The sequence below is a fragment of the Larimichthys crocea genome, chromosome XVII (genome assembly GCF_000972845.2).
Source record: "Larimichthys crocea isolate SSNF chromosome XVII, L_crocea_2.0, whole genome shotgun sequence".
In the NCBI taxonomy this organism is placed as follows: Eukaryota; Metazoa; Chordata; class Actinopteri; family Sciaenidae; genus Larimichthys; species Larimichthys crocea.
The window spans coordinates 4,169,858-4,195,603 of record NC_040027.1 but is presented as its reverse complement, the minus strand read 5'-3'; the positions used below and the strand labels follow the sequence as shown (position 1 = coordinate 4,195,603).

Here is a 25,746-nt window from a genome sequence, read left to right as displayed (position 1 = left end):
AGCTGTCAGATAAGTATAGTTTACGGAGCCCCCAAAGTCCCAAAGGGATTGCTATTTTTTTTTATCGTGTGCACACAAGATAAATAACAACTTGTGTGCGCAGGATAAAAAAATAGCAGCCTTTGGGACTTTAGGGACTCTGTAATAGTAATAGTAATATAGTAAGTATAAAGTAAAATATTTCCCTCTGAATATGGAGCAGACGTCTAAAGGTAATGGAAATACATAATAAAAAAGTAGAACTACCACAGAATATCTGAGTACTTGAGTATACAATATGTAATATGTTACTTTCCAACACTTGCAAAAATATATAAAAAATATTTTATATGGTATTAAAACTGAATTAAAGGATTTACGTTAATTAAACAGTTAGTTAATAGTTGTTAGCAATACTGTAAAAAAAAAAAAAAAGTACCAAACTGATCTAGAATCTTTCATAGATCTTTCCAAATTCATTATACAGACGAGGCTAACTTTTTCTAGGTCAGGATGATAGCAACTCAGCAAATCAATGTAGGGCAATAGGGCACAAGATAACTCCTAATATTACTGCGTCAGAAAAACTGCTTATGTGTGCATATATGTGTTTCAGGGGCCCAGCATATTGTGAGCTGCTTTATAATCCAGCTGGAATGCAGCACATCCAGATAAACTGTGCTGTAAGCTGTTGCAACCACTGTTATTTAAGGCAGATTACATAAAATATAGTGTGTCTAGGTGACAGAACACATGGCTCTTTATAGGAAGAAATGGTTGGTACCGGCTGGAGTTTGGAGTTGTAAGGAGATCAACTGTGAAAGTCTGAACCAATCATGTTTCTGCGACAAAAGATTTATGCTGAAGTAGAATCATGTTTGAGCTTCCTGCTCCAGGGTGCAAGAGGTTTACAAGTTGTTTACCAACTTCAACACCCTTTTTCACACAACCCAAACCACTCACATAATTCACACACATCCTGTCTATTTGTCTCTATTATCTGTCTGTCTGTGTGGAACGTTGATGGGCAGCAGGGCGTCTCCTCATAGCTAAAAATGTACTTAAAGATAAAGTTCATACACACACACACAAAGGTAAATCATCGTGCAATAAAACAGATGCATCATGTGCTACATCACATCATGATGGAAAGGTCATCAAAAGAACAAACAGTTGGGGAGTTCACTCAGCTAACTAATCTGCATAATAAACTGAAACTCGATTTAATAGAAATAGACTATTAATTAGAATCTGATTTTTGATAGTGGTGAAAATTATGAAAAACCACAATTGGTACAACAGAACACTATTTTGAACACCACATTATGTTGAACAGCTGCAGTACACTAACATTCAATATTAGAAACAACTCAGCAATATCTACACTCTGGATTAGAAAAGAGGTTCAGAAACTAGCGCTCATGCACATCTATCTTGTCCAGGTGCTGAGTCAAAAAACAACAACTTATTTTTTAATATCTAAAAGGACATTGCATTTTATTTATGTAATGATGAAGATATTTTAATCCCAAATCTTCATCAGGTGCAAAATCAGTAAGTACAATCAATAAGTCACATTTGTTTGTCATTTCTAAAAAAAGTACAAAATCATGAATAAATCCAGCATATTTCATAAATCGTTGGAAATACAGTATAGAAACAATTGAATATAACACTCATATAACACTGATTGACTTGATTGACATCACATTATTATCTAAATCTATATACGTGTAATCATATTGTTCTCACCTTTAGCAAACACCAGATCAGCAGAGACTGGTTAAAGAGACTGAAACAGATAATTACCTCATTAAAAACACAGAGTTGAGGAAAGGCATGTCTGGTATTTAATTTAATGCTATACACAGATTTGTTTTCTTATTTGTTGTTCTGCGTTTAAGAGCAGACAGAAATCTGCTCAAGCTTATAAATGCAGCTTAAAATCAAGATGTGGAGAGACATGGCACCAATGACTCCATCACAAATTATGAAATATATAAATTGAAACTGTTAGGAGACATTATGAGTTATTCATTTTGACTTATGAACTGATGTCTCGACCTGCTCTATATGGAAAGTGTCATGAGATAACTTCTGTCCTGATTTGAGGCTATATAAATAAAACTGAATGGAATTGAACTGCAAACAGCAACATCTTTATGGAGGTACAATATGTTGCTATGATGCTATGCTATGTCATAAACCTGAGTCGTTATCCACTTCCTACATAGTAACATCAATCAGCTAGTTAAAAATATATATGATTTATAATATAATTAAAATATATAGTATTTCTGCTCCAAAATAAACACTTTGTTTTGTCATCAATAAGCTTTGTGATCAATGTATCTACATAGAAGAGGAGGTCATGTGTGTCTAGTATCCCTGAGCACAGCCATCCCCTCTAGGGTCTGATCCTGCCCACAGCACCCTGGATGGATAATCAGCTTGATTGACAGAAGGGTTCCACCAATCCCCCACTGTGATGATCTGTCCCCGTCCAAACTGAGACCTCTTGTGGCCTGTGTGTTTTTGAATGAAAGCATACATGAAAACCATGAGCTCATCTTTAATTACTGCTATGCACCGTAATTCTGGTTTAATGGATAAATGAACGGCGGCAACAGAATGTCCAGTTTGTGCTGTTCAGTAGTTATAACGTGTTTATCTGAGGTGGTAAAGGTGACAGTTAGACAGTGAGGAAGATACTTGTGTTTTTTCCTCAAGCGATGAACAGCATAGTGATGAGCAGTGTTTCCTTAAATTGGATTTTTTGTTAATGAATGACCAAGTGTCATAACTTTAATCAAACATGAGACCATAAATCCTCCACACACAGGCCAGGAGTGTGTAGAACACTCACACTGGCTTCACTTACTTTGAGAATAAAAGGTAGTAAAATAGAAAGGTGAATTAAGAACAAGAATTCATTTCGGGAATTCAGCATTTCATTAAAGGTGCTACACGTTCTCTGGAAAATCTGTATTTCATTGCAACATTCATTTTGAGACATGAGAAGCGTCCGTTTGAGAAAGTTTGTCAAAAATAGGAATGAAATCTAGAAATAGCTCTCCACAGCATTTTAAAGTTAATTGTAAAATCTCAGACAATTAATGGTATACCATGTACGATTCTGCATACTGTACATCCACAAGTTCACACAGATGGACTGAGTTTTGTTGGACAATAATAGTGTCTGAGGGTTCTGTTCTTGGATTGGACAAGCTTTTGCCTCTGAGTGCTGTTAGGGCTGAAAGTGTACAGGGATTTGGTTTTTTATATATATATATAGAGAGATATATATATTATATATATATATATATATAAAAATGTGAATCACACATTTCACACAAAAATGTGTGAATCACACATTTTTACAGTCCATACACAAATGAGGTGAAGGAAGGTTCACATGTTCACACACTCACTGAGAACGATGCCGGGGAGGGAAGTGGAATGAATTAAAACATCTTGTTTGCAACAGGAAGCACCATCATTTATTTTTTTCAGCCATGGGCTCATTTGTTTATGGCTGTTAATAAACACCAATATAATAATTTATGTAACACATTAACTTTCATATCAGCTCAATGTAGCACCTTTTTATATATCAACGGAAAACCTTGACTTGACCTTGAAATTTGAATGCAAACATGACACTCTCAGTGACGTCTTTCTTGCAAATGTCTTTTTGTTTCACTTTGTTTTCCATTTCCATTTTGTCTATTTTCCGAACGCACGGTACACTTGTCATGTAAAAAATACCATTCATCCACTGCAAACAATAATTATCTCAATAAAAAAAATAGGTACCTGTGACTGGCCAGTTGACTTTGTGGCCTCTTCTTCTCAGCTCCTCGGCTACCTCCTTGTCGACACCCTCCTCCAGGTTAACCAACCACTGATCAGCTGCACACACAGGATGTTTTATTTAGAATATGATGCTGTGCTTTACATGAGCAGGACAAAAGCCTGACACACATACTATCTTCTTTCAAAATAAATTCTCATCTCGTATACAAATGAAGTTACAGTTTACAATGTCATAACACAGAAGAGAGAGTATCACCTGATTACCACTCAACCATACGACGAATACAAAGCTACATCTTTTATGACTAATAAAACATTAATTTGATGACCTTTGTATGAATATAAATAATGTTTAAGCGAGCACACTGCTGTCTGTATGTATGCAGAATCTGTGTGTGTGTACTGAGGGCATACTTTTGTGGTCATAGTGTACATAGACTCTTGGTGCGTCCAGAGCTCGTTGAGGATTCATCCCAAACTCCATCATGTTCAACAACACCTAAACACAGGAGATTCAAAATTAACTAAATAAAGTTTTCTGCAATTCATGCTTCACCAGTCCAGCCTTGATTACAGCGTACCTGGACGTGTCCTTGTGGTTGCATAAAACCACCCATCACCCCCAGTGCAGCAAGGAGTCGTGGCTTTTGTGACTCGGTTGCACAGTCCGTGAGAAGTGCAGGTATTATGGTGTGATATGGCCGCTTACTCCCATCAACACAGTTAACGTGGTTAGGACACAGAGTGAAGTTGGCACCGCGATTCTATGAGATGAACACCATGAACCAAGCTTTTTAGTCTTCTCATTTAGTTCTATGTTTTTGTAAATGATGTTCACTGCATGGCATCATGCTACCCCAGCAATGTCTTCACAGGTCCGACCCATGATTACTGCATACATATTTACATAGACACACAAAAAGCACAAGCACAGTACACATTCCTGCTCTTGTAGGTTAACATTAGCATGCAAAACAAGATCATAAAATATGAAAATTAGCAGCCTTAATTTATGCGTGGTGTTTGTTATTTTTGAGTCTTGGTATCATGAAACTCTCACACTTATGCTGCTCATCTCATCAAACACACACTCATGCTATCTTTCTGACCCCTCAGACCTGTAGTGAGAATCCACAATCCTTAGGAACCAGCCCACTTCCAAAGCCCATATAGTTGCTGTTGACAAATGAGCAGGCGTTGCCCTGACTGTCAATCACACAGAAATAGACGGTGTCGCTTCCTGTCATCAGGCCGGGCTCCACGTGTTCCATGGCCCTACACACACACACACACACAAATATAAAAAACGTGCATACATCATTATTTTTGTTGCTGTTTTTATCATGTCAACATTAACATGTATCATATCCAGAAAATCTGGCCGAACTCGACTAAGGACAACAAGTGTTGGTCAAAGAACATGCAAAAAGAAATTCGCACAGTAAAGAATGGATAAGATAAAATACAAACAGCATTTTCCATGACAAAGCACTTTTCTTGGCACCTTTCATTCTGTTTGTACATGAAAAAAACGAGGATCGAGGATATTTTAACGGAAGCAGGATAAGGAGTTTGACATTTTGTGGAAATATGTATTTTGACTAGAGTTACATATGAAGAGTGACACCACTACACCACACCACCGTCTGTATAGTAAATATAAAGCTACAGCCAGTTAGCTTACCTTAACGTAACAAATAGAAGCGGGGGGAAACTACAAAACCACTATTGGTCATGTTTAGTTATTTCATGACACTTTCCATATAGAGCAGGTCTAAACTGTACTCTTTATAATATGATTTATGGAGTATCAAAAATTCCCACCATGAGCATGCACTTAGCAACATGAGCGGCAGTGGCACAGAAAAAACTTGAGCAGTTATTAAATGTACTGGCAGATAAATAATGAGTTAAAAGTGGCAATTATTTTCTAATATACATGTGTTACAGTAAATACAATAATTGTTACCAAATGTCAGAAAAATAAAGGACATAAGTAAGAGCACAGGGCCTGAACTGAACAACTCTAATGACATGCTTTGTCACAACCTGTCCTCTCAGCACTGTCAGACTGAATGTTCCAGGAAGAGCAAAAAACTCTTCAGTAAATGTCACTAATAAACCATAAACCAGCCATGGTTCAAAATGATCCTAGGGCGTTGACTGAGAATTTTTTGCATGTAAACACAGGTTTTACGGTAACCAAGTTATGGCACTGCAGGTAAACATGACCTGTAATATCCTGTTTTCATTGTATTTGCCCTGGTTATCTGGTTTCTTGGTTTCTTATGTGCATGTAAACATGATGCCTCTGAAGACGCTTTTACACAACACCATTTTTTTTTTCATATTTGTGCTAATCAGAGACATTTAGCTCCAATTCACATTTCATTTAGGGCTGGTTAAATCATTAAGGTTGTGTTTATTCAATAATGCATGGATGGTACATCATCACACCCTCAGTGAATCATGGTTATTATAAGTAATATAAATAATAAACAGTATATGATTCTATTTTAAAACAGCAACAACAGCAGGACTCCGTACCACAGAATATGTTGGTGGGTGTGTGCAGGAAAGATCATTATGTTGTTTTATACTTTAATAGCCTGTTTGTCTATTTGTCTTACAACTGATAAAGACATAAAAACTCACATGCAGAAACACACACCTATACACTCACACACAGAGCTGACAGAGCAGTAGAGGTGGGACCATGGCATGAAGGGATGAACGTTAAGGTCTGGGGAAGTAAAAGTCTACAGTCCTATCTAAAGTCAACAGAGCGCGACTGGTACACACTGGTGCCGATAGATACACACACACACACACACACCTGTCCATGCTGATGCGCTGCACTTGCTGGTTGCTGTAACCCTTGTCCAGTAAGGTGTCCAAAGGGATGGTCACATGGTCTGGATCGCCCAGGTAACGCTGAGCGTCTGTCATTGCCAAGCGCACAGCCTCCACCAGTACATGGATGTAGTCAGAGCTGTTGTGGCCCATGGCTACACACACACACACACACACACACACACACACACACACACACACACACACACACACACACAAAACCACAGAATGATAATAAATTGGCAGAGCAGCGAAAAATCAAATTCTATGATCCACAAATATTTAATTTTTCATGTCACTTTTGGTTTTGTCTACTTGAAGAACCATTATTAGTATTACATTATATTATCATTACATGATTACATCAAGGAAAAAAAATCAACATACCATCAATCAATTTTTTTTTTACTTTTAGATATTACATTTTAATGCTAAACTCTAAATGCTTTGTTGGCTATCACTGCACTTGCCAGTGCCAATTTTCAATAAGAGTGTTTCAATAAGAGTGTTCAAATATACGTATACGTGGTTGCGGTAGACACTAGTTTGATTTGTGCTCTGACCAGTCTGTGAGTTGGCTTTCCAAGATGAGTCAGATGAGTGTGAGCCGTCTACTGATTCATGTCGAGTGAGTCAGCAGTCACTGGCACTAGGTTGTCACTGTTTCTGATTGAGGGTGAAAGCCACTTCAAATGGAGCCATTGCACCAAACTCAACTATATTTGATATTAGTGACAATAAAGAGATTTTTTTGTGGCAGAAAAACACATCAATTTAGGAAAAGAAAAGGTGTAAATCAGCGGTCCCCAGTAACCAGGCCGCGGACCAGTACTGGTCACATAGAGAGCCATTATTTATGGTTCTGGTAACACCTGTGCTTTCCTACCGTGACAACGCAAGATGTCTGCTGTTAAAAAAAAAGCCACTGTCACTGTTGTAATGAGATGAATGAACATCACAATGACAAATTTAGCTCAGTAGCTTCAGATTTCTGTCACCGCACAAACACAATGAGGTGACAGAAATTTTGCTTGTGGTGCTCAAGGCATTTTTGGAGTTTTTTTGTAGGTTTATGCTTTATTTTTTTTCAATGAATGGAATTTTGCCAGTGAATACCTTTGAGGGGGAAACTGTCCAGGATGTTGAGTAGCAGCAGGGCAGCCAATCCCTGACTGTTAGGAGGAGGCTCCCACAGACGCACACCCTGAACACACAATGGAGTCATTCCCTCCACTGACCAGGTTATCAAAATACAGATACGATCAAGCATTTATGAGCTCACTTTGAATTCTGTGCTTATGGGGGTGATGACTTCACTGTCATGGCTGCTGAGGTCATCCAGGGTCATGACTCCTCCATTTCGGTTGATGACATCGATGATGGCTTGTGCCACTCTGCCCTGGTAGAAAGCTGGTTTGCCACGCTCTCCAAGCTCCTGTTAAAATATCAATTGATCATTTAGTCAAACAGATGTTTTGCATGATGTAACGCCACACAAGTCTAATTCTAAAGATTTGTGAGTGACGTATCCACTATTGTGTATACCAATCCAGTACCAGCCCAATCAAAGCTATCAAATGGACCACATGGGGTGTGTGAGTGAGTGATTATACACCATAAGGAAGTGACGACACTGTCACTGCTTAGGAATGGCACAGTATGATTCCATGGAAACCATTCATCTATGAGGCTGAGGTCACTGCTATTGTTTCTACTGTCTCAAGAACGTGTGTTCTTGCAGGGAGTTATCATAGGCGTACTTGGCTGTGTTCCTGCATTATTGCATTACTAAAGACTGAGTGTTTGATGTAATAATAAAGAGAAAAGAGCATCAGTCAATGAGCTCTTTATTGGTGACACACAAGCAGACAAACACACTCACACAGTGGGGTCAGCCGTGGTTCTAGACTAGTGTCACAGACAGGAAACTACAGAATGAGTGTGGTTTTATGAATATCACATTGTCCACACAATCATGGTCACACATTCACATAATGGACAGGAAAGTAGAAGAGTCAGAAAAAAATGTGCTACCTCACTTAAAATGATTAAAGTGTCACATATCATGTTCTTGAATTTACATGTGTGCATTATATGTCAGAGTTATTATACTTTAACAAGTTTTTTTTTAATTATATTCCACTTTAGCTGACTCAAGTAATTATTTAGAGCAGAGCTGCAAACTCTGAGCGTGAGATTTCTCAAGTTAATTTACAATAACAAGGCAGAAGCACTCATTATGAACTGTTCATGAACCACAGATGATCATCTGTTTGAACCAAGTGTGAAGTGAAGCCAAAGCTCAAGTGTCAAAAACTGCAGTTCCTCAAATTATATCTTCAGTTATATTTTTAATCTCCAGTTTCTGGCCCATGTGTTGTGTTCCCCATCAGGAACATGTACACAAAAGTACAATAATTGAGTAAATGTCCATAGTTACGTTTCAACCACTGCATAAGAGTGAGTGAACTGTTTTATGCACTGTTTCTGTTTCTGTGTGTACCTGTGCTGCAAATTTCTGTTTTTCATGTAAAAATAGTCCATTAATTTACCGTTCGCCTGAAACCATCTCACCTTTGTATTTCCATCATTTCCTTACCTTGTCCTTCTTCTACCTCGCTTCCATTTCTCTTTAGTTCCCTAATTTACTGTCCATTTACTTTGCCCTCCACTCATCCCTCCCTCTATCTGCCTTGTTTTCCTTTCATACTGAGTCTAACACACTAATGGGTTCATCCAAGGTCTGACGATGCTCACTAGAAGGATAAAGTTTAGCAAAAGCAAACAAGCTCTATGAGCACATGGAACCAGTGCGGTGTTTTCTCTGGGGCTCTACATTGTTCTGTTTCTTCTTGTCTAAATAAGATAAATTTTAAAAAATCTTCACGTGACCTATGAACATGTTCTTTCTGTTTGTTCTTTTCAAGGATTTACCTTCAGGGTCTGAGCCAGGGCAGGATTTCTGAACACTTGTCCACATCTGGGTGTGTGACCATCAATTAGCAGGTCCCCACCTAGTTCCTTCCCAGCATCTCTCAGAGCAGCCACCCAGTTCGCCCAGTGGTGAGCCGCTACCTCGCCAACAGGAAACCCCACCTCTGCAAGCTCTACCGCCCCCCTTAGCACCTCCTGCAAGGACAGCTAGGGAAACAGGGAGAGGAAACACACGCTCATTACCTCACAGGAAACCTGAGCAGGAAGTGTGAGTCATTGTTTTGAGATGAAATATGTGGATACTAAGACTGGTTTATAATTTCCCCTGAGGGATTCCCAGAAATATTGATCTTATTATTAATCTGTGCAAATAAGAGGACTCTATGCTCATGACTGATTGCAACTGTGAGTCAGGAATGAAACTTTCTGATTTGGAGTAACTGGTACTAGAGCTGAAAGTGCTAATGTTTAAGACAACTGAACATCTGTTACCAAAATCCAATTGGTGCTGAACTGATATTATAACAGTCACATGTATTTTTACATTTTAAACATTCATGGGAATTAGAAAACTACAAATGTCCAACACTAAAGTTGCTTAAGCACGAATACACAGTTTCTCAATCTCTAACAGTTTTAATCTTTTGCTTTCCACAAATCAACATTTTTCTTACCTCTCCATTAATAAATGCCACCTAGTTTAAATCACGATAAAAACACCATAATAATAAAAATACCTGGTAATACTATTTATATTTGTAAATTTACACAGCTAAGGAAAGTTATGTAATTGTGTATAGGAAAAGCCTTTCAGGAAAAAAATTCTGAAAGAATCTTTGGGGGATATTTAGTTACACAGTATAAGATTGTGTAGATGTGTAGTGTAATGTAACACCTTAATACTTAGTCTAAAACAGGAGCTCAAACTATAGCTGCTGTTACCACATGAAGCCTGTGATTTTTTTCCTGAGTTTATATATAAATTCTGGCAGAAAATTAAGTTTTTTTTCCAATTTTTAAAGTTTTATCAAGACGTCAAAATTAGACCATTAAAATACTTTGCCTTAGTAAGCTGCACTCGTTTAGCACAGTGCAAAGCCATCAACGTGTTTCTGTGGGATGAACAGCAGGAGATGTATTTTTGTAAGACAAGTTTTTGAATTAATATAGCTTAAATGTGTCATTGACAAAAAATACACTATGTAATTTAAGTTTGAGGACCTTGTTTTCATCAGCCTGTAAAAACCCTACCATATATGGCTGTTACTGTCGCTTTGACCAAAAAAAGTGCATATACACAGAGCGCAATGAAAGTTTGTCCACTCCTTGTTTATATTGCCTTGATACACCTGCTACACCACTGTTTAGAACACAGTATACTTCCTGGTATGTTTGTGTGTGTTGGTGGTTTCCCTTGCAGTGTTTATAATTAGGGTGTTTATGTCAAGTAAATGATTATATTAGATGGGCTTGATGGGCTACCTGAGTGTTGCAATAAACACATACCAGTACACATAATTCCATACAGACGGATACACAAACACACACACAGTCAGACCTTGTGACTACCAAACAGCTGTATTGCATCACACCAGCATGCAGGGGCCCCTGGTACTGTGACATACACGGCATCAAAAGGTGAAGGAGGGGCTTCTGCAGTGTAACCACGTCCTTTGAGGAAGTCCAGAGTCTGAGCTCTGGGCGAACGACCACTGAGGACACAGAGAGAGAGGCTCAGCTATGCAATCTGTATTATGAAGACAACAACCACAGTGTGAGGGAAGAGTGTCCACCTGCCGTTGATTCCTCTGATCTCTCCAGTGTTTGCGTCATAGAACAAGCAGAAGGCGTCTCCACCAGGACCGGTGCTGCACGGCTCTGTTACCGCGAGTGCTGCTGCTATGGCGACTGCAGCATCTGCCGCATTACCACCACGCTTCAGGATGTCTGGACAGAAATACGTATCCATGTATGGTCAACAAACAGAACATATCTTATCACTTCTCACCTAGTAGTGCGTGTCTCTGCAAACACTACAGTACAGGCCTAAATATAACCATGAATATGAAATTGACTGCTTGTGCAGTGGAGCCATTTTAAAAACCACTCTGTATTTTAATTACATTACCTGAGCAAATGCACATTGATTTTCATGCCAATATGACATGCAAAGAGAACCAATGGCTGCTGTGAATGCAGGGGAAATATATGAGTTGAGCATATATACATAAAAAAGATGGTGGCCACATATAAGATATATGCAGTATATATAGAGTTGAAATGATAATCTACTGTCAGAAAATTATTCTGCAACTATTTTAATGACAGATCTACTCTGTGCTGTGGCTCAGAGGCAGAGGTCGTTCACCAATCAGAAGACCCCATTCTAAAAAAAGGAAGGAAAGAGAGTGAGAGATGGAGAGGGGATGTCACTGGACAACGGCCCAAATGAATGTACTGGAGTTGTCAGAAAACATCACTTTATTAGAAAATGGTGCAGTAAAAGAACCTGAAAATCACCCCAGAAGTAGCTGGGGACATGTTGCAGCTCGTTGTCTGTCTTACTAGGGTTGAAAATATGAAAATATGCATGTTTTGTGTTTTGACAATGTTTCACTTAAGGTTATTGATCCCGGAAGTGCCAATATCTTTCTAACTTTACCCATAGACATATACATAGACGCCTCACTGAGCAGGTTGGTCCGTTGCTGCGTTACATGAACGTGTCCGCCATATTGGATGTGGCAGATCTGCCCGTAAACTAATAAAAGGAAATGGACTGAACTTCATAAAGCGCCTTTCTACAAAGTTCTTTAAGTTAATGCCTCTTATACACCCATTCACACACACACTATCTGGGAAACAAATAGGCACCAAATACAACGTATGTAACTTTTAAAGTGATGATTATAAATGTTTACTCCTTATGTCAGCACCAAATCAAGGTATGTATTTTTCTAATGCTGTGAGTGTTTACAGCTACTAATGTGTGTGTATATATATATATATAGATATGTGTGTGTGTGTGTGTGTGTATCCCTGCTGTTTCAATAAACATGAAATACAAAATAAAAAATATATACAAATTTAAACAGATCTAAATACAGCAAATATAAACAGTATAAATATGACAAATATAAAAAGATATTCACAGTGTAGATGTAGCAGTATAAACAGTGTGAATATATCAGAAATACACACGAAGGGGGGTACACATTGATGAACATATATACAGGGGGGCACTGATGAACATACATATCTATACAGCTATACAATTGCAGTCTGTGTGTGTGTTTCCAAGTTAAAAACCTTGGTAAAGAATACTCTTGCACAGCTTTTTCCGTGTGTTGCCACTCTGCAACTTAAAGGTTGCGCTCCACTTTGCCACATCCAAAATGGCGACGACGTCGACGTACGACTCAGCGCTCAATGCGGCGTCGTACGTATATATGTCTATGACTTTACCGAAGTGCAGTGGCCAATCAGGCACCTTTTCTTATCTCGTAATTATAAAGATAAGGTGTTTTTTTATCCACTGAATGCAATGCGCTTCCGTAGTTTTCCACTCACCCAGTCCTACATTTGAAGCTAGCGGCTGGTTCGACGCCACACAGCCGTGTAAACACACCACAGGTGACCGACGAGAAGAGAAGGTCAAGTCGGTATCCATCCCGCCTTAACTAGAGGCAGGTGTTGACAACAACCACTGACAACAACAGGACAAACCAACAGGTCACACCTCACAGTGCCCGCTGTTTTAGACTTTCAACTTCTGCTCGGTTACTCGGTGTCGATTGATTGTGGCTCAGGGGATAGGATGACAGATGACATCGATGGAGGATGTACGTTGATTGAATATAATTATGGGTCAGCAGCAACAATTCAATGAAAATTGTATTATTATTATTATTATTATTATTACTCTATTGTAAGACACTAACAACTACTACCAAAGGTGTCAAATGGAAAACCAAAATGTCCCTGTAACAGTGATACATTAATAAGGAATTAAGAATTAAGAAACTTAAATAGAATAAAATAGACAATGCTTATGGTTTTCTAATAAAATAAGAATAACTATCAGCGTTGTTTCAATTGGATGATCTTCACTTAAAGCTGGCTGGAAATAATCTAATAAGTTTAGGATAGCAGAAGTTCTTGGGAAACTCACATTTCAATTTCAATTCCAAGTTTAAATTCACTTCAAGTTGGGCCATTCCATCCATAAAAATATAGGTGAAATTAGATTTAATTTCTTTAGGACAAAGTAAAAATACATATACATATAAATAATACTTTTTAAGACCACAGGCCAGGATTTAATCCAAATTAAATTTTGCAACTTTAAATGTTCACATATTAATGACTCATTTGTGTGTGTGTGTTTCTCTTTTTATTACAGGGCAAATAAATAATAAAAAAAAATCCACAATTAATGATTTTATGATGGGCTCATTGATTAGTTAGTCACACACATCAGTTTGTCACATTACTTTTTGTGTTTTATTGTGATGAGTGAAAATCATTGCTAAAAATCATCATGTTTCACTTTCAGGCATCTGTCAGCCTAAAAAATGAAGATGAATTATTTATTTATGACAGCTTATACAGAGTTGAACTCTTTGTTGGATTAGATATTTTTAACTAGTGAAGAAGTCTTTCTTGTTACTCACTAATCCAGCAGTAGATGTACATCAGCCATGAGGGCTTGGCTATATCGACCAACTATCTGTCACTTACCCTTCTGTCTCCATGTACACAAAACATTGGTAGAACATTAACGTGTGTCTGTGTGCACACACAGGTATGTAATCCTACATTAATGACTTTCAGTGTGTGTGTGTGTGTGTGTCTGTGTGTGTGTGTGATCCTGCCATACTGAAGCTGGCTGTTGTAAAACTGAAGCAGTGAGAGCACACAGAGAGACAGGTGGGTGGGGTGGGGGTATAAAGGCATCAAGCATCAAACATCCTCACAAACAGGACAGGTGAGGCAGACAGGGTCGTTCGGAGGATTCAGTAAAGTGGACAGAGCTATTTTGAAGAAACAATCAAGTTTAAAGGGTGTAGAAGCTGCAGTTGGAGATAAATATAAAGTCAACAAGTGGGGTGGCAGTTTAAATACTAATCTCTGATCGTTGTGGAGTGGACATAGATCGGACAAGATTTGAGTCTAAATTTCAATTTTGGAAACAAGACACTGTTGCTTTGTCAAATTTGATCAAAACTCACAAAATACATCCAACAACCAAGGAGTTTGTTCTAGTACAGCCGACTGAAACATCGGTGTCAAAATGTGTTCAGGCAGCTTTGCCAAGTGTCTGGGGATCACGCTGATACCTCTGTCGATTGTGTGCTTGCTGTGTAACATCCTGCTCTTCTTCCCTGGTGGAAAACCTGCGACTAACAAAGACCATATCACAAACGAAGTCTGGTACTTTGGAGGTATTCTGGGATCTGGAATGCTGGTGAGTACATTAAAATTACAACACTGACAGTAATATCTAATAGAATTCACAATATCACTATCGGATAACATTTATTACAGAGGAGAAGATGTGCACTGCATGACCAGCTGTTATAACTTTTCTTCTGTTTTTGTGTGTGGTTTTTCTCATTTTAAACAGCTATAACACATACAAAGGGCATTTTGTCATCACGATGTCACCCTTGTGTCTGTGCAGACTCCTGAAAACAGTAGATTATGAATACAAATTTAATTTATTAGGTCTGTAATGCTTGATTATTTTGATTCTAGGTTAATTTTGCCAATTATTTCTTTAATTGATCAATATTTTAGTCTAAAAGGTGCCATTTTAAGATTGCTTTTTTTGTGTGATGAACATTCCAGAACCTAAAGATATATTTAGTTAACTGTCACTAAAAAGAAAGCAAGCCCTAACAATAAAGAAGCTGTAATTGAAGACTGAATGTGTTCAGCATTTCTTTAAAAAAAAGAAAAGAAAAAGAAACAAAGAAAAAAAAGAAATTAATTAACTGATTAATTAATCAGTTCTAAAATTTTATGTATTTTACATATAATTGTTGTTGTCACCCGGAAGAGTTAATGGTCTCCTGAGATATGTATTTATTTATTTTTAAAGTACAGCTAGTTCACAAGAAATGGGAACATTATAATAGAAATGCTCCTTGAATCTATGAATCAGCCACTATGTGTAGAATTATAGATGTGATTTTAGCTTCTTTTATTCTGATGGCATACTAAATCAATAAAAAAAAAGGTCAATCCTGGTGAAAATTGGTGTAGCTTTAACAAATGGCACATTAAGGTACTAGTTATATAATAGTTTTGAGATCCATGAGTCAGCTGCTACTGGTCGCCCCTAAAACAAAAATGAAAATCAAAGGTGGCGGTGGCCCCTAGGCTCTGGAATAATTTGCCCTGGCACATCCGATCTGCTGGATCATTTGAGGTTTTTAAATCCTCCTTAAAAACGCACCTTTTCTCCCTGGCTTTTAATCAAGCTTAAATATTTTAGCATTTATCTTAACCTTTTGTAATCATGGTATTTTATGTTAATTATATGTATTAACCTAACATGTACATGTGCTTTATAAATAAACTTTGAGTTGAGTTGAGACTGTTAAACTTAATGATTAATGATTACGGTGGGGCAATAAAAAGTTTAATTTTCTTCTGCAAACAGCAGAGGAACAAATAATTCATCAACTGTCATATCTGTGTGTGTGTGCGTGCGTGTGTGTGTGTGTGAACTTGGACGACAGATGATCTTCCCAGCTCTGGTCTTCCTGGGTCTGAAGAACAATGACTGCTGCGGTTGCTGTGGTAACGAAAGCTGCGGACGGAGATTTGCGGTGAGGAGATGTTTCACTGTTCAACTTATATGTATAAGTATAACTTGTATCTTACCATAACACAATAATGAAATAATTATTCACAGCTGTGGCTTGCAAAAGTCATGAGAGTGCCATTAGAAGGTTAGGCCGGCTCCCATATTTATTCTGCAGAAACAAAACCTTAAAGTTAAACACTGGAGTATTTCAGTAATCCAGGTAGAAACACCGAGGATTAAGAACATTTAAGTTTACTTAAATTAAACATCTAAATGGAATTCAGCTATCATTGATTTTATAATGTACACTAGAAAACAAGACATAGTTTAGTTACAATAGTTTTTTTTTTTAAATGATGAGCTTTATGATTGACCTAACAGAAAAAAAAAAACGACTTCTAATCACAGACAGTCTAATCATTCTGAACATGTAAAATAAACAGTATGGCACTATGTACACACCCTCCATGATTTATACAGCTATAAATGATAAACACACACAGACACTAATCCACCCACCCACCCACCCACACCCTCACTCACTCACGCAAATTGATGAGATTTCAATAACTGTAACAAGAAATTCCTCCGATGGGAGTTTCACATGACTTTATCACACAGAGTGTGTATTGTTCTGGTTCGGACACACATACTGATCAATACTTCAGGAATGTGGAGGTGTGTGAGTGTGTGTGGAGTCCAGCAAAGAATCAGGAAACAAAAGTCTGTCAGTGTTGGCCGTGTTCTGTTGGTGACCCTCAGCCTGATCTCTGCACACTGAAAGAATAACTTCATTGTTGTCACAGACGTTCAAAGCGAGGTTGTTAAAGGTATAATATAAATATAAATATGAGTAACTGTTCTTGCTCTCTTTCTGTAGATGCTGAGTTCCATACTGTTTGCAGCTGTGGGTGTTGTGGGGGCTGGGTACTCGGTAATAGTTTCTGCAGTGGCCATAAACCACGGACCTATATGTAAGAATAATGTTGGAGGCAACATAACGTGGGACAATCCCTTCTTAGGAAGGTATGACACACACCGCTGTTAAGTATTAAAACAAGTTTTAAGTTTTTATTTTATTATTTATCTTTTATTTTAAAATTACCAGCATGATCACAAATGCAGTGGTGTATGGGAGATGTAGTTTCTCTCAGAAGTTGGAGGTCTTTTAGCTTAGCTTAGCATAGGTTAGCTTTGGTATATATATATATTAATATTGTTATATTTTGAATTGTTTATATTTAGAGAATGTTTGTAAAGCACTAACGACACCAGAACAAATTCTTTGTATGTGTAAAATCAAAATTGATGTTAAGCATCAACAGGCATAAACTTGTTGTTCTTGTTTTCCAGTGAATACCTGTCCAACACAACTAGCTGGACGGTTTGTTTGGAGCCGGAAAATGCGGTGTCCTGGCATCTCGGTCTATTCTCTGTGCTGCTGGTCATGGGTTTGATCCAGGTGGCACTGTGTGCTGTGCAGGTGGTGAACGGTCTGCTTGGATGTCTGTGTGGGGATTGCTGTGGCTGCTGTGGAGGGGTTAGTATCTAGTCTGACATGAGAGGAGCTCAGTTGAGTCTATTTATAAAAAGAACCTGATCAATTTAATCTGAATTGAATCCACTTTTATGATGCAACACTTTCTCTGTAACTGCTCATAACTTTAGGACTGGTTAAAATATTGATAATGTTTGTCTTTCAGAGCGATGGAGCCGTCTGAGCACTTCCTGCCTGAAGATGGCTGTTTCCTGTATTCATTTTGAGGATCAAAGTGCTGTCTTGCTTTGTTCCATAGCTATAATTTTTTGCATAAGAGCTCATTGATTACATTGTGTGTACTAACAACATTGGTGAAATGACAGAGCTCTAATTTACTCTATATGCGGAATACACTGATTTTCCTCTGCTCTGTTGTATTATTAACTTTTGGCTATTCAGCTAAAACAGAAAGTAAATATCCTATTTTAGTATGAAAAACTGATGAGAGCATTTATGTTCTGCTTTTTATGTTGTTTTTGTTTGTGTCCAGTCAAACTTATACAAAAATGGCAACCTGTTTAAATATATTTCCATTGAGATATTTCTGTTGCAAGTCTGCCCCCTTCTGGGCATTTTAGTGTTGTAAGCCTGAGTCTTATGGGGGTTAAAAGGTCATAGAGATGGACCTACATGTATCTACGCCATCAATAAACTCATACATCTTGTGCCTTGTTATCATTTGTCATAACAAATATGTTGTTTGAGCAATATCACATGAGAGGGAAGGATGTTGTAGCAATATCGGTGCAGCTGTGATTTGGTTGTGGACAACAGCCCAGTCAATGGTAGAATATTTTAATCTTAGCCAAGTCTGAAAGCAGCTCAAAGCCCATGTTTTTTTGCCTTGTTAGTTCTATTTTTGCTAGATCAGCTGATGTTATATTAGCACACATGGAGCTTTGCACTTAAGTATCCAGGCTTCCCTTTGTCCTCTTCTGACAGGGGAAACGTTAGGACAATTGCAAGTGCCCACGACTGACAGGGGCCCCAAAAAAGAGGGGGCCCAATTTGATTTTTTTGCCATGGGGCCCAAAATTCCTGGCGGCGCCCCTGTCATCTGATAACCATTCATAGTTAAAAGTCTCAGTGAGGTTGGGCTCTGTATTAGCAGTCATAAAAATGCTTCTTGTCTAATCAAATTTCTTGGTCTGTTGTATAAAATGTTGTATGTTTTGGGACTGTGTAAGGAAGCGTGAGCAGCCAGAGAGAACAGACACAGGGAGAACGAACCAGAACCTTCTTGCTGTGAGGTGTGTGGCATTAAAAACAAAACAGACTGTATGAAGTCTAAAATGCACGTACATTAACCAGGAGCCAGGGAGGTTTCGTTACCTTTCTTAACTGCAGCTATAAATTCATATTTAATACCACTGCACCGAACTAGCGTTAGCTTGAAAGTTGTTTGGATTTTTCAGAAGTAGGAAGAAAATGAGTCTTTACCACCAAGCCTGTAACTACACTAATGGGTTTTTAGTTTGCTAGCATCGTCCTCTATTCAGATAATAATAATAACAATTATAACGACAACAACAACAATAATGACAATAATAATAATTATTATTATTATTATAACAACAATAATAAAATTCCCGCGCCAACACGGCATAACAGCAGCGCCCCCTGTGGTCGGGCGGTGCTACAGGCCGTACCGTTACCTGAACGATCGGAAGATGGACCCGGTGTTCAGCCCGCCGCTTCACAGGCAGAGGCATCAGTTTGTCATCGACTTTGTGAAGAGGAACAAGCCCCGAAAAGTAAACGAGCTCCCAGCTTAATGAGAAACAAATGAGTTCACCGCTTGGGCTTCAAAGTTTGTTCGAGCGACATTTGCTGACGTTCATTCAGAAGCTAACGCAGTCACCAATTAGCCTCACACGGCTAACGTTAGCCACCGGCGAAACCAACACATGAGCATGAATTGTTCTTCATGTTGGTGATAACTGTGACATGAATCCAGCCTGTTTCACGCCCTCTCCCTCTCTAACTTGACTTTACTCCTCGCACACCTCCCCCCTCCTCCTCAGGTGGTGGACCTGGGCTGCGGTGAGTGCAGTCTGCTGCAGAAACTCAAGTTTCACCGTGAAATTGAACTGCTGGTTGGCGTTGACATCGACGGTGCCAAAGTAAAGAAGAAGATGTACGTATGTCCAGAGATAACTAAAGATAAGTCACATGTGATCACACAGGTGCAATCATAGTGAAATATCAATACATGGCACAATCTGGTCTATTAATCTATAACCATAACCCTCCATCAACATTAACACTAATAGTTAGTGATAATAAATATTGTTTGGCTGGTTTAATCAAGCAAAATGGCAAATATTCACTGTTTTGTTGCAGCTCAAATGTACATTTTATATCGTTATATCATTTCACCTTTGACCCGTCAGTCACTCTGTGTGCATGCATGCTGTGTGTTCCTTCAGGCATGGATTGGGTCCTATGTCAACCGACTATCTGCAGCCAACCTACGATCAGCTGCGTGTCGAGCTCTACCAGGGCTCAGTCACACAAAAAGACGGCCGCCTCAGAGGGTTTGATCTGGTCACCGGTATAGAGCTGTAAGGGGCTGTTTTTAGATGTTAAGGTTCAACGTCTTCACGTTTCGTAACCTTTCCCTGTCTTCCTCTCTGTCTTTCATCTTTCTCTGTGACGTTCTTCATCACCGTGTTTCCTCGCTTGCTGTCTGCAGGATAGAGCATCTCACTCTTGCCGATTTGGAGCATTTCTCTGAGGTGGTGTTTGGTTACATGAACCCAGTGGCCGTTATCATCAGCACCCCGAACTCTGAATTCAACCCTCTGTTCTCTGGACTGACCGGTTTCAGACACATTGACCACAAGTTTGAGTGGACCAGAGCTGAGTTTCACTCCTGGTATGTGGTTTTTCTTTTGAATGTTTTATTTATTACTTTTTTCTCCATTGTCACACAAATAATGATGTTTATGCAAGACCTGATACTGGATTAACTGATGTCCTAAGTTTAATTGACAAGCGTGTGTGCTGTGAAGACATTTAGCCCATGCACCTTCTAAAATTCTAACCCTATTTCACTCTTCCTCAGTTGGTATGCTGGCTGTTTGAGTTTAGCAGGCAGCACAAAGTGGAGCGTTAACGAACATTGTAGCGAAACACGTCGGTGCTGTTTCCCAGTGAATAAAAAAAGATTTCCGCTGAATTCTGTGAACGTTACACCCCTCCTCAGGGCTCTGAAGGTGTGTTTGGAGTACGGTTATGATGTGGAGTTCACTGGTGTTGGAAAGGCACCGCCAGGCCAGCAAGAGAGAGTCGGTTTCTGCTCCCAGATTGGTGTGTTCCACCGGCTCGGGGGGAGAAATTGCTGCAACCTGTTGTTTGATGATGATGCAGAGGATGTGTTTTCATACAAACTGGTAAGCAGATTAGTCATGTCAGTCATGTCTGAGTCTGGCATCATGTTGGCCTGATCTTTAAGATGCATAATATGCATAAAAATGCATAGTATTCATGGGTATCTCCTTCACTCCCCTCTTTCTTTCTCTCCATGTTTCCTCTTGCTCTCAACCTTTACTGTCAAAGACAGGCTTTTAGGTTAATAATAATAATAATAATAATAATAATAATAATTTCTTAAACATAGCACAGCTTTCTCTTCCTTTAGTCAGTATTTTCTAGTGTTATTCAATTTAGTCATCTTACTAACAGATCATCATAGATCCTGAGTACACAAAACATTATCATAATCTTAAAAAAACAACAACTCCTTGTTAAATATCAACAACCATAAATATACAATGTATATTATTACAATGATCCTTTCTGAATTTAAGCAAATAGTCTTTTATTTAAACACATCAGTGCCTCAAAAAGTCAAATATCAAATTTTCAATACAAAGCAACAAGTTCTGCTTTTTTTTTTCCCTGAACACATTATACTGAAATCTCTTTCATCTCTTCACACTATGGATAACTAACGTAACTCATTTAAAAATGATTCTGCAGCTGACCTCAACACATCCATCCTCAGCAAATTCTTTATTTGAGCAGTCTGGATGTAATGTGCCCAGTCCACGGCGATGCCCACACGGGGCAAATTGTTAGAAAACAGTGCTATGACTAAATTATTCTGTTTTACCGAACACAGAAAGAAAGGGGATATTAATATGACCATAAATGTGCAAGTCACCTATGTTTTCTGAATCATTTTGTGAAACTAATGACTAAACAAGTGAACAGATTTCCCTCATACAAGTGTTAAGTGAAGAGATCAAGAGGGAAGACATGAGCGACTGATAAGAACACAATGTGATAACCAAAATGGGACATGAAGTAATCTATTACTTTTGCCAGCCTCTGCTGGTGACCATCCACAACTACATTGGTAGTCTTGGTTGTCTGCAAATGTATAAACATAATGCATAAACTTGTACAGAAAATAAGTTTATGAAGTCAGATGTATGTCTAGCTAAATAATAATTCAGTTACTGTCATTTATTAGCAGCCATATCAAGCTCCTGAGATATGTTGTGTGCTGTTTAAAATCAGGTCTCATGATCAATATAGGTGTCTATGATGATCTGATGTTGTGATCTGTGTCTTGTTATCTGTTTCTGTACCAGCTGTACAGCATAAACTACCCCAGCCTGCGTGACAACAACATCTTGCGGAGGGTCCTGGTGTGTGAGGTGTTGTACTGGGCAGAAAAGCTGAAGAGAAGATGCACGGAGGAGAAGACTGGTGAGACACTTTTCCAGACTGAGGGAGGAGCAGAGGAGTGTGTCAGCTGGTCAGAGCGATACATGGAGGTGGAAAAGCAAAAAACAGGTGACTGTCCCGACAGCTGAGATTCCTGAAAATCATTGAGGTTATTTTTATCAGTTCCTTTGGTGTGTTTTTTTTCTAACCGAGTGAACCCACAGCAGCCTGTGGAGCAGAGATAAACAGTTCAGTGGAGCAGTGTGGCAGACGTGTGTCAGAGGATCAGGGTGGAGAGAAGGAAGAGTTGTTTCGGAGAAACAGTCAGGGACAACAGGAGTCCTCTTGCAAACCGAACAGGTATGTATCAACTTAAGGAAGATGAGTAAGGGCACGGAGAGTGAGACGGCAGTTTTTGGCCTTATTTCTGTGGCATCTGTACCTCTGAGTGGCTGTGAAGATGCTGGCTTTCCTCCTGTTGTTGTCTCATGACATTCAGTAGGTAGATACTTAGGTTAGCTGCTTCTTATTTGTCTCTGTTTGTGCATATTTCTTATTTAAAAAACCCCAGCTCTCACAGATGTCCTTGTGTGTGCTGGTAGGTGTGTGTCTGTACCCCTGGCTGTGCTGTGGTCCTCTTGCCCCAAAATCAGTGCTCTGAGTGGAAGTCTCACTAATCTCAGACGTCTCCTGATGGACAACCCAGAAGTTCAACTGAGCCAGGACAGCTCTGCTGTGCTTGTGCAGGAGCAAGGTACTGTTAACGCATTTACATCTGTTATGATTCATATGTATGAAATGTAAACAATTATAGTGAGAAGAGGAAGAAGATATTATTACTTCAAGATGTGTGGCAGAAAATCATAGGTGTGGGCTGTTGATGTGTTCTTGGCAATCTACCACAAGCATGACTGTAGACTCTGTGGTTCCTTTCTGCAACATGCCAAAGTAGCGATGGCAGCAGTAACACCATTTCTATTCTCACATGCTGCTTCTTCATCGTCTTTGATTTGATCCTTTAAATAATGAATGCACTACCAGAGGTTGCCCGGCAGATGTCACCAATGCTTCATAACAATAGACAATTTTCAGCACAGTAGCTTCATCGTGGTTAAGTTGTTCACAAAGCTTAGTTTCCACAATCACCACTTTTCACAACTCAGCTTATTGCACTTATGAAAACGATGCATCATCAGCTGACTTTGCAATGTGCATTTCCTGCTCTTCTGCTTATCCCGTGAATTTGGATGGAAACCCGAATCCATAACAGCCTTCTGACTTTGTAATTCAGGGTCTTATTTACATAATTGTAAGCATCTACAATCTCTAGGAATTAGTTTTGATCAAGATTTCAAAATATTGTTGTTTGAATTTCTGTAAACTTTCCTGATATTGGCTTTGAATTGGGTGTGGTCATGTTCAGACATTCATTACTACATTTAATGGAAATAAATGAACTCATGAACGTCAAAGGAAATATTTTTTACTGAATTAAGAGCTTAATTACTGTGTTAACTCATTGTAAGACAGACTTCATTCAAAGAGAATCAAAATAAAACATTTTGGTTAGTCTTTCCTCTGTTCCAACAATCACAAACTTGAGTTTGCTCGACAAATGCTCGATTTGCTCGATAAATCTTGAATTCATCCAATGAGATGTGACTATTCCAGTTAAATTACTGTTCTTTTTAAAATTAGTCTGGTCTGGTGACTATCTGGACAGAAATAGTCTTAATGGCAAAATGAGCTGTTTTTGTTTATGAAGTTTTTTAGTAGTCATGAACATTAATTTTCTCAGGTTTTCTGGATGCTTAATGAGACACTCGCCTTTGATATTATATCTGCACTTTTACAGTTTCAAGCCACATTTCTAGAAGCTTTAATGGTTTTCTCTGGTTTGTGTCACTAGTCCTTAATCTGTGTTTTCAGAGCTTGAAGAGGAGAGTCATGATTTGGAGGACAGTGGCTATGCAGAGGCCAGTCAGTGCTCCTATAGTGCTGAGGAGGAAAGAGAAAACTGGGAGGCAAGTGATTGATTTAGAAGATACAGCCTTGTTGGGACAACTATGCTGCTTGTTCAGATTTACTAAGGGAAATCAACTGGACAGTGCGAGTACTAATTCCCAAACTGTACTGTGGAAACTTTGATTTTTGGATTTATTAGATGGTTTGTTTGGAGTGTCACAAGGCAGGTCAATGAAAATAAAATATCTAAAATGTTGGCCTCTAAAGTGTTTACTGACATATTATTGTTGTGAATTACAGATTGACGCTCAGTCTACACACACACTTGAGGTTTTAACTGTTTTATTCAACAGTGCAAGGTACACATTTGAAGCATCCAGTACACTTGTTAAGGAAGCAAATGTTGGTCAAAAGAACAAGTCTGTAACAGGAAACACTGGACAGCGTCAGAACAGCGCAGAACATCACTTTACAGGAGAATACATTTTACAGTTTTTATATAGACAACAGCTTCACAGAAGAGAAGAAGAAACCATGTTTGTAACAACATGTTAGGTACCAAGATGAACATACCTGTGTCACACAGGTAAAACAAGTGATTTTTATCCCCAAAACAAACAAACAAAAAGTTGCAATTTGGTACCCATAAATCAAACACTAACACTGTCTTAACTATGTAGTGCGAACACTTTTTTTGTCCTTTACGATAAAATATTTAGCAAAAATATGGCACAATATCAGCAATGAAAGAATCCAGAACAAAGACGAAGATGAAATCTTCCAGGTGTGATTTAACGTCAGACACTTGAACCGTGCCGAAAAATTTTAAAAAAACACACACAAAATGAGAAAATGGGCTTACAGTTACATCATACACTGTGCAGATATCTGCTTTTAACATGAAGTAATGAGAACAAAATGATTCCTACATGCTAAAAATAGGCAAGTGAAATAGTTCCTTCAGTGTGGAAATATTCCAATTAAACGATGGCACGATATCAAAATGAGGAAAAACATGAAGACGTGTTAAGTTCTGCAAGCGGACAAAAAGGACATTGTAATCATGCAGAACGTACAAACATAAAAATAGAACACTAACGTATAGTTAAAACCCATACACTGATGACACTTGTGCAGATACTGATAAAACGTATATAGTTCATCTAGG

The 25,746-nt window shown here is 38.5% G+C and overlaps 3 protein-coding genes across 5 annotated transcripts; 2 read left to right on the top strand and 1 right to left on the bottom strand.

Annotated features, from left to right (window-relative positions):
- Positions 1-430: 430 nt before the first annotated feature.
- Positions 431-13,402, bottom strand: LOC104935999 (glutathione hydrolase-like YwrD proenzyme). Its single transcript, XM_027290377.1, has 12 exons — positions 13,153-13,402; positions 11,376-11,529; positions 11,141-11,294; positions 9,583-9,789; positions 7,931-8,083; positions 7,765-7,852; positions 6,632-6,803; positions 4,914-5,070; positions 4,377-4,559; positions 4,210-4,294; positions 3,796-3,891; positions 431-2,504 (listed from the first exon to the last, which is right to left on the bottom strand). The coding sequence occupies exons 1-12, from the start codon at positions 13,250-13,252 to the stop codon at positions 2,359-2,361; spliced, it is 1,695 nt and encodes a 564-aa protein (XP_027146178.1). The 5' UTR covers positions 13,253-13,402; the 3' UTR covers positions 431-2,358.
- A 1,138-nt stretch (positions 13,403-14,540) lies between these two features.
- tm4sf4 (transmembrane 4 L six family member 4) lies at positions 14,541-18,601 on the top strand. The gene is made up of 5 exons (XM_027289921.1): positions 14,541-15,049; positions 16,329-16,418; positions 17,277-17,422; positions 17,750-17,936; positions 18,100-18,601. The coding sequence occupies exons 1-5, from the start codon at positions 14,876-14,878 to the stop codon at positions 18,115-18,117; spliced, it is 615 nt and encodes a 204-aa protein (XP_027145722.1). The 5' UTR covers positions 14,541-14,875; the 3' UTR covers positions 18,118-18,601.
- Positions 18,602-19,562: 961 nt separating this feature from the next.
- On the top strand, positions 19,563-24,835 carry henmt1 (HEN methyltransferase 1). Of its 3 annotated transcripts, none has more exons than XM_027290405.1 (9): positions 19,563-19,690; positions 19,961-20,073; positions 20,366-20,500; positions 20,632-20,814; positions 21,145-21,331; positions 22,538-22,655; positions 22,838-22,973; positions 23,216-23,367; positions 24,543-24,835. In XM_027290405.1, the coding sequence occupies exons 1-9, from the start codon at positions 19,607-19,609 to the stop codon at positions 24,647-24,649; spliced, it is 1,215 nt and encodes a 404-aa protein (XP_027146206.1). In that variant the 5' UTR covers positions 19,563-19,606; the 3' UTR covers positions 24,650-24,835. The 3 variants fall into 3 exon arrangements, with proteins under 3 accessions (XP_027146206.1, XP_027146205.1, XP_027146204.1); XM_027290404.1 differs by having other exon boundaries at positions 22,538-22,742; positions 22,841-22,973; XM_027290403.1 differs by having other exon boundaries at positions 22,538-22,742.
- Positions 24,836-25,746: the final 911 nt, after the last annotated feature.

What these genes read in the sequence shown, in the direction of transcription:
- henmt1 (XM_027290403.1), top strand. Translation starts at nt 19,607, where the DNA reads ATGGACCCGGTGTTCAGCCCGCCGCTTCACAGGCAGAGGCATCAGTTT. An exon ending in GCCAAAGTAAAGAAGAAGAT is followed by an intron (nt 20,074 to 20,365) that starts GTACGTATGTCC and finishes GTGTTCCTTCAG; the next exon opens with GCATGGATTGGGTCCTATGT. An exon ending in AGAGCTGAGTTTCACTCCTG is followed by an intron (nt 20,815 to 21,144) that starts GTATGTGGTTTT and finishes ACCCCTCCTCAG; the next exon opens with GGCTCTGAAGGTGTGTTTGG.
- tm4sf4 (XM_027289921.1), top strand. Translation starts at nt 14,876, where the DNA reads ATGTGTTCAGGCAGCTTTGCCAAGTGTCTGGGGATCACGCTGATACCT. An exon ending in TTCTGGGATCTGGAATGCTG is followed by an intron (nt 15,050 to 16,328) that starts GTGAGTACATTA and finishes CTTGGACGACAG; the next exon opens with ATGATCTTCCCAGCTCTGGT. An exon ending in GACAATCCCTTCTTAGGAAG is followed by an intron (nt 17,423 to 17,749) that starts GTATGACACACA and finishes CTTGTTTTCCAG; the next exon opens with TGAATACCTGTCCAACACAA.
- LOC104935999 (XM_027290377.1), bottom strand. Translation starts at nt 13,252, where the DNA reads ATGGATACCGACTTGACCTTCTCTTCTCGTCGGTCACCTGTGGTGTGT. An exon ending in ATTGTGGATTCTCACTACAG is followed by an intron (nt 4,560 to 4,913) that starts GTCTGAGGGGTC and finishes TTCATCTCATAG; the next exon opens with AATCGCGGTGCCAACTTCAC. An exon ending in TGTACACTATGACCACAAAA is followed by an intron (nt 3,892 to 4,209) that starts GTATGCCCTCAG and finishes CTGTGTGTGCAG; the next exon opens with CTGATCAGTGGTTGGTTAAC.